The sequence below is a fragment of the Charadrius vociferus genome, unplaced genomic scaffold, assembly GCF_000708025.1.
Source record: "Charadrius vociferus isolate BGI_N301 unplaced genomic scaffold, ASM70802v2 scaffold971, whole genome shotgun sequence".
Lineage (NCBI taxonomy): Eukaryota > Metazoa > Chordata > Aves > Charadriiformes > Charadriidae > Charadrius > Charadrius vociferus.
The window spans coordinates 24,845-38,417 of NW_009646664.1; the positions used below are offsets into that span (position 1 = coordinate 24,845).

General features: G+C 43.5%; 1 protein-coding gene across 1 annotated transcript in view; it reads right to left on the reverse strand.

Moving 5' to 3' along the window:
• Positions 1–13,573, reverse strand: part of SMARCD3 (SWI/SNF related, matrix associated, actin dependent regulator of chromatin, subfamily d, member 3) — a 68,932-nt gene that overhangs the window by 18,811 nt on the left and 36,548 nt on the right. The window contains exon 5 of the mRNA XM_009889111.1: positions 770–892. Within this exon, the coding sequence (XP_009887413.1) occupies positions 770–892 (123 nt within the window). The remainder of the gene's footprint in view (positions 1–769; positions 893–13,573) is intronic.

The window sequence follows — 13,573 nt, forward strand, 5'->3', positions numbered from 1 at the left end:
GTTCCAGTAAAGAATCTCTTTCTTTGTTAAAATATATGCTCTAATTTCTAAACTGGATTTGTCTAACTTCAATTTGCAGGTGTTGCACTTTGTCACTCCTTCATCCTCCAACAAGATGATGATTCCAATTCATGTACAGTTATCTCCAGACAGACTGACCTGCCTTGAAAGCCTTTCCCTCTCCATACATGCATGTTTTCCATCTGTTATCCTATCAAATACTTAGCTTGTGAATTCTATTCAAACAGGTCACACCTTTATTAGGAAAGTCGAGCCTTCCCCGAGGAAAGTTAAATCCATCACTGAGGTTTCTGAGGACTTCAGAATGATAAAATTTTTCTTCCATCCTTGCTCTGACCATCCATATATCCGCTTGTCCTCCCTAGGACAGAGCTACTTGCCTTTCCTTGTTATCCTGATCTTCACAAGATGCAATGCCTGCTGCAAGCCTGGCATCACAGCTCTCGTGTCGTGAACCTTGCCGTGGCTTTCAACACAATCATCTCAGCCCTGTTCTCTCCACCTCTTCTCCTATCTGTCCTGTCCTTAAGTCTGCTCCGTTTCCTGCTGCCCTCCCTGCTCCTCCCCAACATTACCATCACAGCCTTATCCCTCACTCCGGCTGGACATGGCACCTTCCCAGCAGCAACAAGCCAGCGCTGCGATTCAGAGATGTCTTGTCTGAGTTGACAGTCTGAGTAAAGTCAACCACCCCACAGGACAACCTCTGGATCCTTGCCCGCCCCAGTGAAGCACAGGTAAGTCGTACGTCATCCAGGAGCTTCCCCTCCACTCGCAGCTCCCATGAAGCAATGCTGCCATCAGAATCATCAGCGTCGGATTTTGCAGGATTAAATGTGTTGGAGATGTAAAGTCTCAGTTTCCGCTTTTGCTGTTACACAAATAGAGAAAAGAAAAGCACACATCCGGTTTAAGTCCAAGACCTGAGGAAGCTACAGGAAAGGTGACAGTTACACATTTAGTAGAGAATCTGCATGTTCAGTACAGTTGAAACAGGTTATACCAGAATTTAAGATTTGGTTATGTATAAGAAAATACACTGAAGAGCTGAATCTGAGACTTCCTTTCAAAAACTATTGGCTATACAAACATGCTAAGATCCACCGTAAGTGGAGAAAGACAGGAGGTTGCAGGGCCAAGCCTGTGAGGCTACACAACCTGTACTTCTGGATTAGACACTTGAGAGATCGTTGTAAGAAAAGCATGATATGACACCCTTCCTGTCTAGGTCCTAGCTAGATTGCAAAGACTCAGCTGGAAACCTCTTGCTACCTATATGTCTTTCATAGTTGCATCAGTTCAGATTTGTAACTGGCAGTCACAGATACAGCTCGTGCTGCAGATCGCGTGCTGGGCACATCTCTGCCCGTCTTTGTTCTGCCGTTGTGCAGGGCATGGCAACAGCCTTCCTACAGACACACACCCAAATACACACACACACCCCCAACGCTGTTGCCTCACCTCTCTCGTTAGTTGCCTTTCACCCTAATCAAACATGCTGCAGCTCCAACTTGTTGTGAGAGCTGAGCGGAGGAAGGCACTGCGCTTCATCCCTAACCCGAGTGCTCAGGTCTGAGAGATACAGTTGTGCCAACCCATTGTCATTGTCACCGGCTGTCTAAGGTTTCCCAATCACTGTACTGGCTTACGGCTATGTTACTTCTCAGTGCCCTTCTCTCCCATGCACCGTGTGGAAAACCCGGCTGTTAACTCTGATGCATTGATTCCAGAAAAGATATTGCCAAAGATTTCTTTGGGACTCTAATCTCAAATATCTGTTTATACTATACTGACAAAAAAAAAAAAAAAAGGATACAGTTGTCAAGTTAATGCAGTCAAAACAACCTTCATACAACATAAGAAAGGAGTAGCCTTGTCAAGCTCTTGCACTCACACGCATATAGGAGAGAAGCAAGTCATGTACATCAGGTCAGGAAACTAAAAACCTAATATGGCATAGAGGAGTGTGGGAGGCAGAGATGTATGGCTGAAGAGGAACAAGAAAGTGACTACATTTTGCCAAATCTGGGGAAGACGGTGACAGAAAGGTTTGATGGAAATGGAGTGTCAATAGTATGCACTGAGAGGGAAAAGGATTTTCAACAGTGCCAAGAGTCCATAAAACGGCAGGTTGACAACAGACAGGAACAGGCAGGTAGAAAATATTCCTGGAAATCCACATTCTTTCTCCACCCTTTCCCACAGGATTTCTGTTGCTAAAATGCTCTTTCATTATACAAAATATTTTTTTAATGCTCCAGAATCTTTATTTGGTATGGAGGACTTGTAAAGGACTTCACATGTCTAAATTCACAACTCTTCAAATTAACCTGCGCATTTTATGCACTGTTCCTAAATTTTATCCCCACCTGGATTATTTGCAAAACTGTATTTATATACATAAGCAGCTTTTTTCTTACTAGTTCTTCCTGGATACTCTACTGCTATTTCAGGTTTATATCACTGATTCCATTTCCTCTTCTTTTGATTTCCAAAGACATTATCTCCATTCTCCCCTTTACCCTGGAAACTCCTTCTTTTCTCCTATCTTCCCATATCCAGATAGGAACTGAGTCTGTTTCTTCCAAAGTCTGACATTTCATCACTGAGACCATCCTCTGCAATAACATCCTTACTCAAATCCGAATTCCTTTCTCCTAGCTTTCAGGCTCTAGTTTCCTTGTACAGTCCCGCTAAGGCCAAGTTAGTAACAACATCTAACTCCACTGAGAAATACAAAATACCTCTCCTTGATGCTTTCCACTGTTTCCCTTTGCTAACCCCTTATCATTTTTCTTTCAAGTCATGCACAAGCCAGATGCAGTTTCTATTGCAGAACTGGTCTCCCGCTGGGTTCCCGATACTTTCTCTGCTCTGCCAAAGTCAGAGATTGCATATCATTTGTTTGTTTCTCCCCCATCTCCCTCTTCAGTTTACAGTGCTTTCTTCTACACAGCGAATTCTCTTTCTCAAACGTAATCCTTTCCTCACTGTAACCCCTATAAATCAGCCCACTTCTTCCACACTGTCATCAGAAAGGAACTTAGAATAACTATGAATAAAAATCCTGAATGGCTATCTCTAAAGTTATCTTTTGTCCTACTTTCTATGTATCTTGATTTTAGATCGAAAACCATTTAGCCTTTTACTCCAATGTGTTACAGGCACTACTGACAACCTGTAAGTACTGTGGAACGCTGAGCCTTTAGTCTCTGCTAAGCAAAGACATTCTATCAACGAGCAAAATGCGTAACCTGCACCCCGGAGGTTGTGTTCAGATTTTGGCCCAAAATGTACTGCAGATCTGCAAGACTACTAAGGCAGTGATTGTCTCCCAAACACAACCACAGAAAGACCCTTGCCTCTGGCTGATAACAAATACCCAGGAAATCAGTCAAACAGGGCAACTGCACAGCTGCAAGAGGACCCCAACACCAAACGGGCTCCGTATTTAATAAAAATCTTTATTAGAACACAAAGCAGAATAAGGGAACATAAAGAAGGAAAACTCACATTTGCCAGGTAAAATGGAAGAAATTAAAAAACAAAAAAGGTTTTGTAAACCAGATTTTCTCTGCTCACAGATGCTTGAAAACGTTTCATTTCTTCAGGCTTGCTCTTATTGCAGCAACTCTGATTTCCTGGGTGGCAGAAAACTCTGTAGGGTCATTTTGGGGGAGACACACAGAATCCTCGCTTTCCACTCCTTAAGATTCAACTGTGTTTGTGCTATTGCCTTCTCTCAAGAGAGTCCAAACTTCTGCTTTTCCTTCCAGCTCTTTACTGAGCAAGGCAGTCCCTCACCCTTTTGCCTCACTGACTGCCCTACCCTGCACTCCAGCGGCACAACCTCCACCTCCCTCCCAGGTTCCACCAGGCTGAGCACACCTTAGGAGATGACAAACACCATCCTCCCTTCCTACAGCTGAGCCGCCTTTCACAGAACCTGCACAGCCCACAGCATACAGGTGTCAGCCATCACAACTGCATAACCGGTACTCTCAACCTGACCCACAGGTGCAGCCAGACCTGCCAAAGGCATTCGGATAAGCAGTCTAAAAAAAATGTGAAAAAAGTGTTTGCCCATGAACACTGCTTGAACAGCCAAGCATGTCCACCTCTGTGCAGCGCTGTACAGACCCAGCAACATTGAAACCTCCACAACTATCTTCCTGAAGCTGCCGCCAACGTGTCCACCTCCTGTTTGTTCCCTTATGAGTTGCTGCTCCATTTTCTCCTTCTTTCTACCCTTCCCAGAATTCCCACTACCACCTCTCCCTTACACACATCTGGCGTTGCCAGCACTGCTGGCTCCTCATAAAAGCTTCCTGGGAACAGCTCTGCACAAGACGTTCTGGGGGGATGACCATCTTAACTTCCAGTTCCAGGAACTAGACAATGGCACTTGAACTTGTCCTGCATGCACTTACAACCAACAGCGGTAATAGATGCTTCAAGCAGTGGCATTTAAAGAAAATACATTTAGAAATAGCTAGCAAAACATCAGAACCATAGCTCTACAAATGAGCACTTTCTTTGGACCAGCAGCCTCCTTCTGCTCTACTGTGACCATTCTCCCGTCAGCTGTGAGACACCACCGTCCCACCTGATGATGCAAGATCCTGGCAGAGATCCTTCTGAAGGGATCTACCCAGCGAGTAACAACTTCAGCGCTTGCAGCTAAACTGCTATCATAAGGATGTCCAGTCTGGGGAGATGTCAGCTCAGAGATGATATAGATAGTAAAAACGGAGCTCAAGGAAGAACACAAAAATGGCACTGGCTGGGGTTTTATAGCCACTAACCAGACCATGAATTCTCCCTGGCTGAAGACACACATCCACAATCACTGCACTCAGTTCACTTATCAGTACTCCTGGTTTCCACGACAATGTCAAGTCCGTATCAAGAAGGCTCTGAGTGAGGTATTCTTCCATCTACAGTTCAGCAACTCCATCTCATCCAGGCAGCAAATGACACAACATCAGTTCAGTGCAACCTGGTTACTTTGCAGCTTAAATACAGCAGTGCAATATACTTGGGCAAGAAGCCATTGCCTTTCAACAAATTCTGCCATTTCTTACCAATGCACATTATAGCACAGATCTAAAACCTATTCTCCTCTCTGTATGGTGGCTTCTCAGAGAACAGAAGAGCAAAGAACCAAAACCTGTGGCTTGTTTTTTACTGGTAGGATTCTCTGCAGCTTGGAGCAAAAACTAAAGAGGAAACACAGAGCTCTAAGGCAAGAAGAAAGCATCACGTTTCATCTCCTCAGACACACTGAAACTTTACCACCCACAAAGACAAAGCTCAATGGGGGGGAACTTCACAGAGACTCAATCAACGTTGTGAATAAAATAACCTCTTGCCCAAAAAGCAATAAATGCTTAATCTGCTTATTCTCTAAGTGTAAGATACACATCTTTAACATGCATCTTTGACTTGTCTTCAGCAAAATGAACTTGAAACAGTCATATTAAAAAGAAAAGCCTTCCTCAAAAAGCACTGCATTTCACTTACAATTTCTCCTTGAGAAAAAAGAACAGGAAAAAAGAAGCATATGTGACAGAAGAGTGGTCATGTCAGCGATGAAGTACTGCAAAGGTCTCAGCTACGACAGCAGCACAAATGGCAGGAGAGCTCATGTGGAATGAAACAGATCTAAACAGGAGGCTGACAGGAATGCTGGAGCAGCAGAACTACAGCTTCTTCTCTCTCCAAGTTCTTCAATGTCATCTTCACAGAAATCAATACAGCTTTAAGTTGAAGTAAATGGGTTAAATGCTGGAAATCCATCAGATCCTTCAGAAATCTACTTTTGGGTTATAGTGCCACATTTTTTCAGTTTCAATTTGCATTAAATCCCTAAAAAGTCAAATCAGAAACTGAGCATGTGAAGATACCGTGATCTGTGTGAGATCCCCAAGACAAATCTCCATCGACTGCTGAGGTTAAAGTTTCCTTCTGCAAACTCTCAGGCAGGACACAATACCTCCAGGACACTTCCAAGGAAGTTGTGCTTGGGATTTCAGCAGATATCAGTAGACAGGCTATTGCTGACTGTATCAAGGAAATCTGGTTGCCGATCCTATGAATAGCATTGGGTTAAAAGCTCTCTATGCACATCTTAAAGATGGATTTCTATGTACCTCAACACAGCATAAAAACCTCATGCATAAAGCACAAGAAAGACTAAAATCTCTGTTTCTGTCTTTGCATACAGAGTAACTGTTTCATAGTCTCACAAAAACTTTTCAGGAAGAAAAAAAACCCAGTGGAAAATAAAGTAGCAAGGAGACTAGAAATCAGGAGACAAAAAGAACAATGACCACTAATAACAAGTGTTCAAGTCTGACCGTTATAAAATAATCAAATGAAACAGGGAGCATCCATATCAGAACTGGAATACAGAGGTAATGCTCACACAGAGTACCAGCAAACCAATATGTCAAAATTCTGAGAAGAAACAAAATTAGTTAGGTAACTCATGCCAACAAAAGATGGACAAGAACTTAAAAATGGCCAACCCAAAGCAGGAAAATCAGTGACTTGGTAGAATATGCAACTATCAAGAATCACAGAATCACAGAATGGTCAGGGTTGGAAGGGACCTCTGGAGATCATCTAGTCCAACCCCCCCGCCAGAGCAGGGTCACCTACAACAGGTTGCACAGGACGGCGTCCAGGCGGGTTTTGAATGTCTCCAGAGTGGGAGACTCCACCACCTCTCTGGGCAGCCTGTTCCAGTGCTCCACTACCCTCAAAGTAAAGAAGTTCCTTCTCATGTTAAGATGGAACTTCCTATGTTCAAGTTTATGCCTATTACCCCTCGTCCTATCACTGGGCACCACTGAAAAAAGACTGCTCCCATCCCCCTGGCATCCTCCCATTAAGTATTTGTAAGTATTAATAAGATCCCCCCTCAATCTTCTTTTCTCTAGACTAAAGAGACCCAAGTCCCTAAGCCTTTCTCCATAGGAGAGATGTTCCAATCCCCTCATCATCTTCGTTGCCCTTTGCTGGACCCTCTCCTGCAGTTCCCCATCCTTCTTGAACTGGGGAGCCCAGAACTGGATGCAGTACTCCAGATGCGGCCTCACCAGGGCAGAGTAGAGGGGGAGGATGACCTCCCTCGACCTGCTGGCCACACTCTTCTTGATGCACCCCAGGATGCCATTCGCCTTCTTGGCTGCCAGGGCACATTGCTGGCTCATAGTCATCCTGTTGTCCACCAGGACTCCCAGGTCCCTCTCCACAGAGCTGCTCTCCAGGAGGTCAGCCCCCAACCTGTACTGGTGCATGGGGTTATTCCTCCTCAGATTCAGCACCCTACACTTACCCTTGTTGAATTTCATCAGGTTTCTCTCTGCCCAACTCTTCAGCCTGTCCAGGTCTCGCTGTATGGTGGCACAGCCTTCTGGCGTGTCAGCCACTCCTCCCAGTTTTGTGTCATCAGCAAACTTGCTGATGGTACACTCTATCCCTTCATCCAGATCATCAATGAACATGTTGAACAGGACTGGACCCAGTACTGACCCCTGAGGGACACCACTTGTTACTAACCTCCAACTAGACTCTGCACCACTAACCACAACCCTCTGAGCTCTATCTGTAAGCCAGTTCTCAATCCACCTCACTGTCCATTCATCTAACCCACAAAGAATACTAAAAAGAACTGCCCAATATTTACTGAATTCAAAATTGCACCAATACATGAAAAAGACCTGTAGACAGTTCTCTAAAAACTTCAACAAAAAAATCCCCAAACTTCAAAAAAGTCAAACAAATGTTATAGAGGAATTAAATGGAAAATAGTATGCACAATAGTGTATAAATCAGTTATAGCAGCTTCTTTGGCAGGAGGGGTATACTGACGGGTAATAAGAATAGCTAGGTGCACTGAAAAATTCTTTCTCTACAGTGATTGGGAGGACTGAATTTTTTACCTAAGAAAAGAAAACATTAAAGAACCTGAAAGACCTATTTAAAATATGGGCTGATCTAAAGAAAGAGATTAGGTGTTTGTGTTTTCCTTATCTCACAAGGCAAAAAGCAGAATACATAAAATAATGCCACAAGACCATAAATTCAAACCTGATCAATGGAAGTATGCTATACAAAGCATAATGATCCATTGTCAACCCAGAGAACTCATTCTCACAGAACACAGATTTAAAACTTGCAGGTTTTTATGTCAAGAGAGACTTTATTATCCAGTTCACTTTCCTGTGCAACACAGGCTCTAATCATTCAGCAAACAGGGCAGCTTTTTAAAGGACATCCAGTGTTGACTTAAAAACTTGACATAATGAAAAATCTATTACATCTCTGATGTCTTGCTCTAGTGGTCAGAAATATGCACGTTAATCAGTTTCAACTGGTCTATTTTTGAAGTACCAGCGGTTGGACCAAAGCCAAAAGCTCTTAAAAAAAAAAAAAAAAAACCAAAACAAAACCCACAACAAAGCAACAGGGAAGGGGCTGGAGTGGTGATGTTACGTACAGATCCCAGGAATATCCAGTCATATCAATATATGAGAATTTTAAAAAATGTCAGACCTTTCTGTGTCTTTATATAAACTGATCTCTGATTACTGGAATTTAGGTGGAACTGTTACCTACCGTTGGAAGGGTTTCTGTCACCTTCCTATGAAGTATTTAGCAATGGAATACATTATCCAGAGAAGTTCTGGAGTCTCCCACCTTGGAGGTATTCAAAAGCCATCTGGACATAGTCCTGGGCAACCAGGTCTAGGTGGCCCTGCTTGAGAAGGGGGGTTGGACGAGATGACCTCCAGAAGGCCCTTCTAACCTCAACCAATCTGTGACCCTGTCACTGGTCACTATTAGTAAGGATGCTGATCCCACCAGCCTCTAATTCCTGTTGCCACTACAAGTGGGAGAGGGAGGGTCATTACACAAGATCTAACCATGTTCTCATCAAATGCTTAAGCTAGTTTGTGATGGGTTAAGAATGCACATGTATTTTGCCTGTTTGTGTCGAGGCTGAGGAACTTTTTGCCCAGTGCCTTGATTCAGTCCTAACTAATTAAAAGCAGTGTGGTACGGTACGGCTGCAGGCACAGCCTCTGACAGTGAGTAACCACCCCAGCAACGAGCCAACCAGTAATGCAGTAACACATGTTGATGTGGTCCCATTGACAACTCAGTCCTCTCAATAATAACATGTATAAGAACCCCCAGATCAGTACAGAGAAGACAACCTAGGAACTCCTGGGGCCAAGTTCAGGGGTGTCCAAAAGGAGGCGGACTCACCAAAAGCCCATTGACTCTTAGGTGGCCCTCAAAGATTAGGTGACTGCAGATCGATACACATGTTAAGGCTAAGGACGGTAGGACAACCACAAACCATGACCCAACGCTTCCAATGTATAACCACATACTAATCAGAGGATACATCTGTTGCTGGACTGATCTCACACTAGGGAAACTCTAAGCTATTTGGCTTTTTTTTTTTATTTTGTAAATTTTATGGCTGATGAGAAAATTCCCGAGAAAATTCCCAATAAATTTCCCTCAAATTGTTTTGTTTAAATTGAAATTGCCATAAATTCAGTTTTGCCTTCAACATATTTCTACTCTAAATGGCTTGTGCAGACATTTACCCTAAAGAGCTTTAAAATATCTTATCAAAACCACGGTAGTGCTTGATGGAGTACACTAGTGGGCCACTGAGCTGGCAGCAACAGTAAGACCAGGTAACAGCTCTGTATCATGTAATGCTTTTCAGAACCAATGAAGATACAATTTCAAAAATGAAATGTTTGTTTCCCCTCCTTGATTTGGAGGAATTCTGCTTTTCTGACAGTTACAACCTCTTTCTAATTTCAAGCCTAGCATTTATTCAGTCACCTTTTCCCCATCTGTTCTTGTGCTGGGGTTGTGCTTCAGCTTAAGTGTCAATACTTTTCTTCCCCTCCACCAAAAAGGCAGCTGCTCCAGTCCCTCCCATTTTTTTTGTCTTCACGTGTAAAACTTGACTGACATTCACAAGGTGAATCTTTCTTTCTCTAGGTTGTTCCAGAAGCTCTTTTTTCACATGATCATTCCAGTTTGAACTGTTCATTTTGAGCATCGACGACACTGTATTCTCGCTTTAACAACCACATGACACGTCACTAGGGTCTTCTGCAGCAACACCAGAACTTTTCTGTTGCTACAGGGAGTTCTAGTTACTGACCTGTGCTAAGATTTCTTCTCTCAGTCACATCACATTAAGTATAAGATTGTTATTATCAAAATAATAAACCTCAGCTTTAATGATGTTTCAAATTAATTGCCACCTGTTTTATCGAAGCAATTCCTCCAATTAATCCCAGCCAGCACCAAGACCAACATGACAATCACAGAAAAGGCCACACGCCTCAAAGTCAGAGAGGAATCTACGACAGCTAAAAAGTGATAGAGCTGCCACTGCTCTCAGTTACCTTAAGTTTTCTTTAGTAATCCCCACCGCTTTCTCCATAACATCCCATGAAGAATGAATAAAATGCTTTGCTCAAGTTGGCATAAATGACACCTACTGAATTTGTTGATTGAAATGAGTTCAGGTTTGATACTCAATGACAGTACAGTTCAGAGTATGACACAAAACTCTCCACAGATTGTTTGTTCTTCTTCTCCTAAGAATATCCCTTGGATGCTCCAGGTTGAGATCTCAATACACAGAAAAGATGAGTCTCTTAGAATGAGAGAACTGCAGAGCTGAGGCATGAGGTGCTGCTGACGTGAGGCACGCTGAGCAAAAAACCCAGTCTTGGGAGAGAGGGCAGAGGACCAAGCAGAAACCTTAAGTGTTTCAGAAGAAATGCAAATTCCCTTCTGCCAACAATCAAATAGCAATTCCACTGTCATCTTAAAACCTGAAAGTGGGGAAAGAATCTCAGTTTACAAAACCAGGGGGAGAGACATTATGACTGTATTCAGATGCTACTACTCTATTTTAACCTAAAAATTGAGAACCTGGGAGTAGGTCATTTAGTGTGCGGACTGCCACTACACACTGGTCTGGTAAACTCAGTGTCCCACACCAGTTCACTGTGAAAGAGCAACAGTCCCTAGGTAGCACTCTCTGGTTTGGGTGAGACCAACTATTGTCTGTGGTGCCAGGGCTTGGCTTGGAGTAGGAGCATTGCTTGTGGCATGGGTCATCAGATGCCCTTCTTTCAGCCAGGTGACCCCTGATCCAGGTCTTGGGATGAAAATCATCTCAGTCTTAAAATTATGTTTACATCCACAACCGACTAGTCAGGCTTAGACAACAGAGAGAAACAGGCACTTTTTAGGGCATGATTTATATATATTCTTTTCAATATCTACTTCTGTATGAGAAGAACTGTGCCCTGAACTCCACTGCCTACACTGACTAAATCTCTTGACTATAAAGGGAGCTCAGAGAGACTAGCTTACATATAAATAAATATGTCGATGTCTATACTTAGCCAAACAAATCCCACTCCCACAGTCCACCATGGCCCTAGCTGTCCAGATTTTCAGTAATGCATTCTTCCTTAATGACATCTACTCATCTGGAGCTGAGCCGTACCGCTTCCATTTCCTTCAGGCCATGGAGCTCGCTGTACCTGTACCTCCAGCTGCACTGCAGCCAAACCGCCATGTCTGCCTGACTCTCTCCTAAAAAGTCCTTTCTGGAATTCTGAGCACGTGAGTGGGTGGGTGTTCCACAGAGTCAAGGCAGGGACTGCTGCGATGAGTGGCATGCAGCAAATGCTGCTCTGCGGGCGAAGAATTTCGAGACTCGCGACTGACGCCGTCCGAGAACACAGGACTGACAGAAGAGGAGGAGAGAACCCGCTAGTGCCCAACAGGCAGAAAAAGGACGAGGCAGGATCCAGACTGGAAGCGCCGGCAGCTGTGAGGGGCTGCTGACAGCGGTGAAGCGAGCTGACAGGTGGTGAAGGCCATTCCCCCCTCAGGCAGCCCCCCGTCCCGTCCCGTCCCGTCCTGTCCCGTCCCCACATGCCCCCACGCTCAGAGCAACCCCACAGCCGCCACCTGCCCCAACGGCGCAGCCACTCACACAACCGCCAACCCGCACCGACGGGCCCAGCAGGCTTCACGCACTGTCCTCAATCCAAAACGTTTGAAATGCTTCCCCCTAAAATTTCTCCAGAATAATTAGTCTTCAGGCAGAAAAAAACAGCCTGAGCAGCAGTAGGCCACAAACCTGTAGTTCCCAAAGACTGTTTCTAGCCCCAACTCAGTCACTGTGACCAATATGACAACTGCCATCACAACTGAGCGGTCCTGCACATTCCCTACATACCACCACATACCTCAGGCAAATTTAAAATTTTCCCAGGATCGCAATCCCGGTTTGAGAACCACTGTTTTAAGGCAGGTATTTCAAAATTACAAGAGCTTTGATAAGAGACGTAAATGCAGAGTTAGTTTTTATTGCTGTTACCAACGCTCCAACTATAACAAAATGAAAATACTTAACATCAGAACAACCCAAATTTATCTCGGCTTAGCTCTATTTTGACAGGTCTTGAATTTCACAGCTGCTGCACACTGAGTCTAGACACGAATTTGAAAAACATCTGTTTGATCATTCTTTAGATGTTAACTAGCTGAGTAACTGATATTTAAAATGTGTTTGCTGAGCCCTGGACGCAAACAGGATTTTCTGACTATGGTTTTTGTAGAGTGTTGTGCCTCCTACACTCTTCCCGTTACAGGCCCTGCATATCTCCATGGTAGAGCTTAGAGCTGGAAACTCATTTACTGGTCAATGCCCTAGTTACAGAGCTTGCCACAGAATAAACATCTTCCTGCGGATTTATCAATGTGAGCCTAAGTCTTCAATGACTTTTAAACATGGACAACTTCCTAGCTGATTTAAAATAATGATGTTGTACCCACATTAAGAAGCTAAGACGAATTATTCCTTCTGAGAGTCCAATCTACTATACACAACGCTTGTTTACTACAAACTTGTGATTTAAAACAACCACACTTCAGTTTTCCTATTTTTAAAACAGATATGTTAGTGGGACTTCATTTTTTCCACTTTTTTTTACTGTTTCATATATATCAGTTGGAAAAACATCAGAGGCAAAAGCCTTCCACACCATATCAGACACCTGTACAGTGACAAACAGAATGGACTCTTGGTCTTATTTGGGCTGATACCCATTCTGATGGTACAGACTGCTGTATGAATGTATGTATGCGTGTATGAATGACAGCTTTACTTCACAGTAGACATACAGCTACAAAACTCTTCATACTACAGGATTTACTATATGAATGAGTAAGAAATTCAATACAGTCACAAGAACTTAAAGAAGACATGAAAAGAAATTCTTCACAGTGACAGTGGCCAAACATTGGAACAGATTGCCTGAAGAGGCTGTAAATCCTCCATCCTTAGAAATTTTCAAAACTCAACAAGGCCTTGACAACCCTGTTTTGAGCAGGAGGTTGAACTAGATGACTTCCACACTTTCCTCCTACCTAAACTTTTCCATGATTCAGTTGAATAGATTCAGAAAACTTAGGGAAA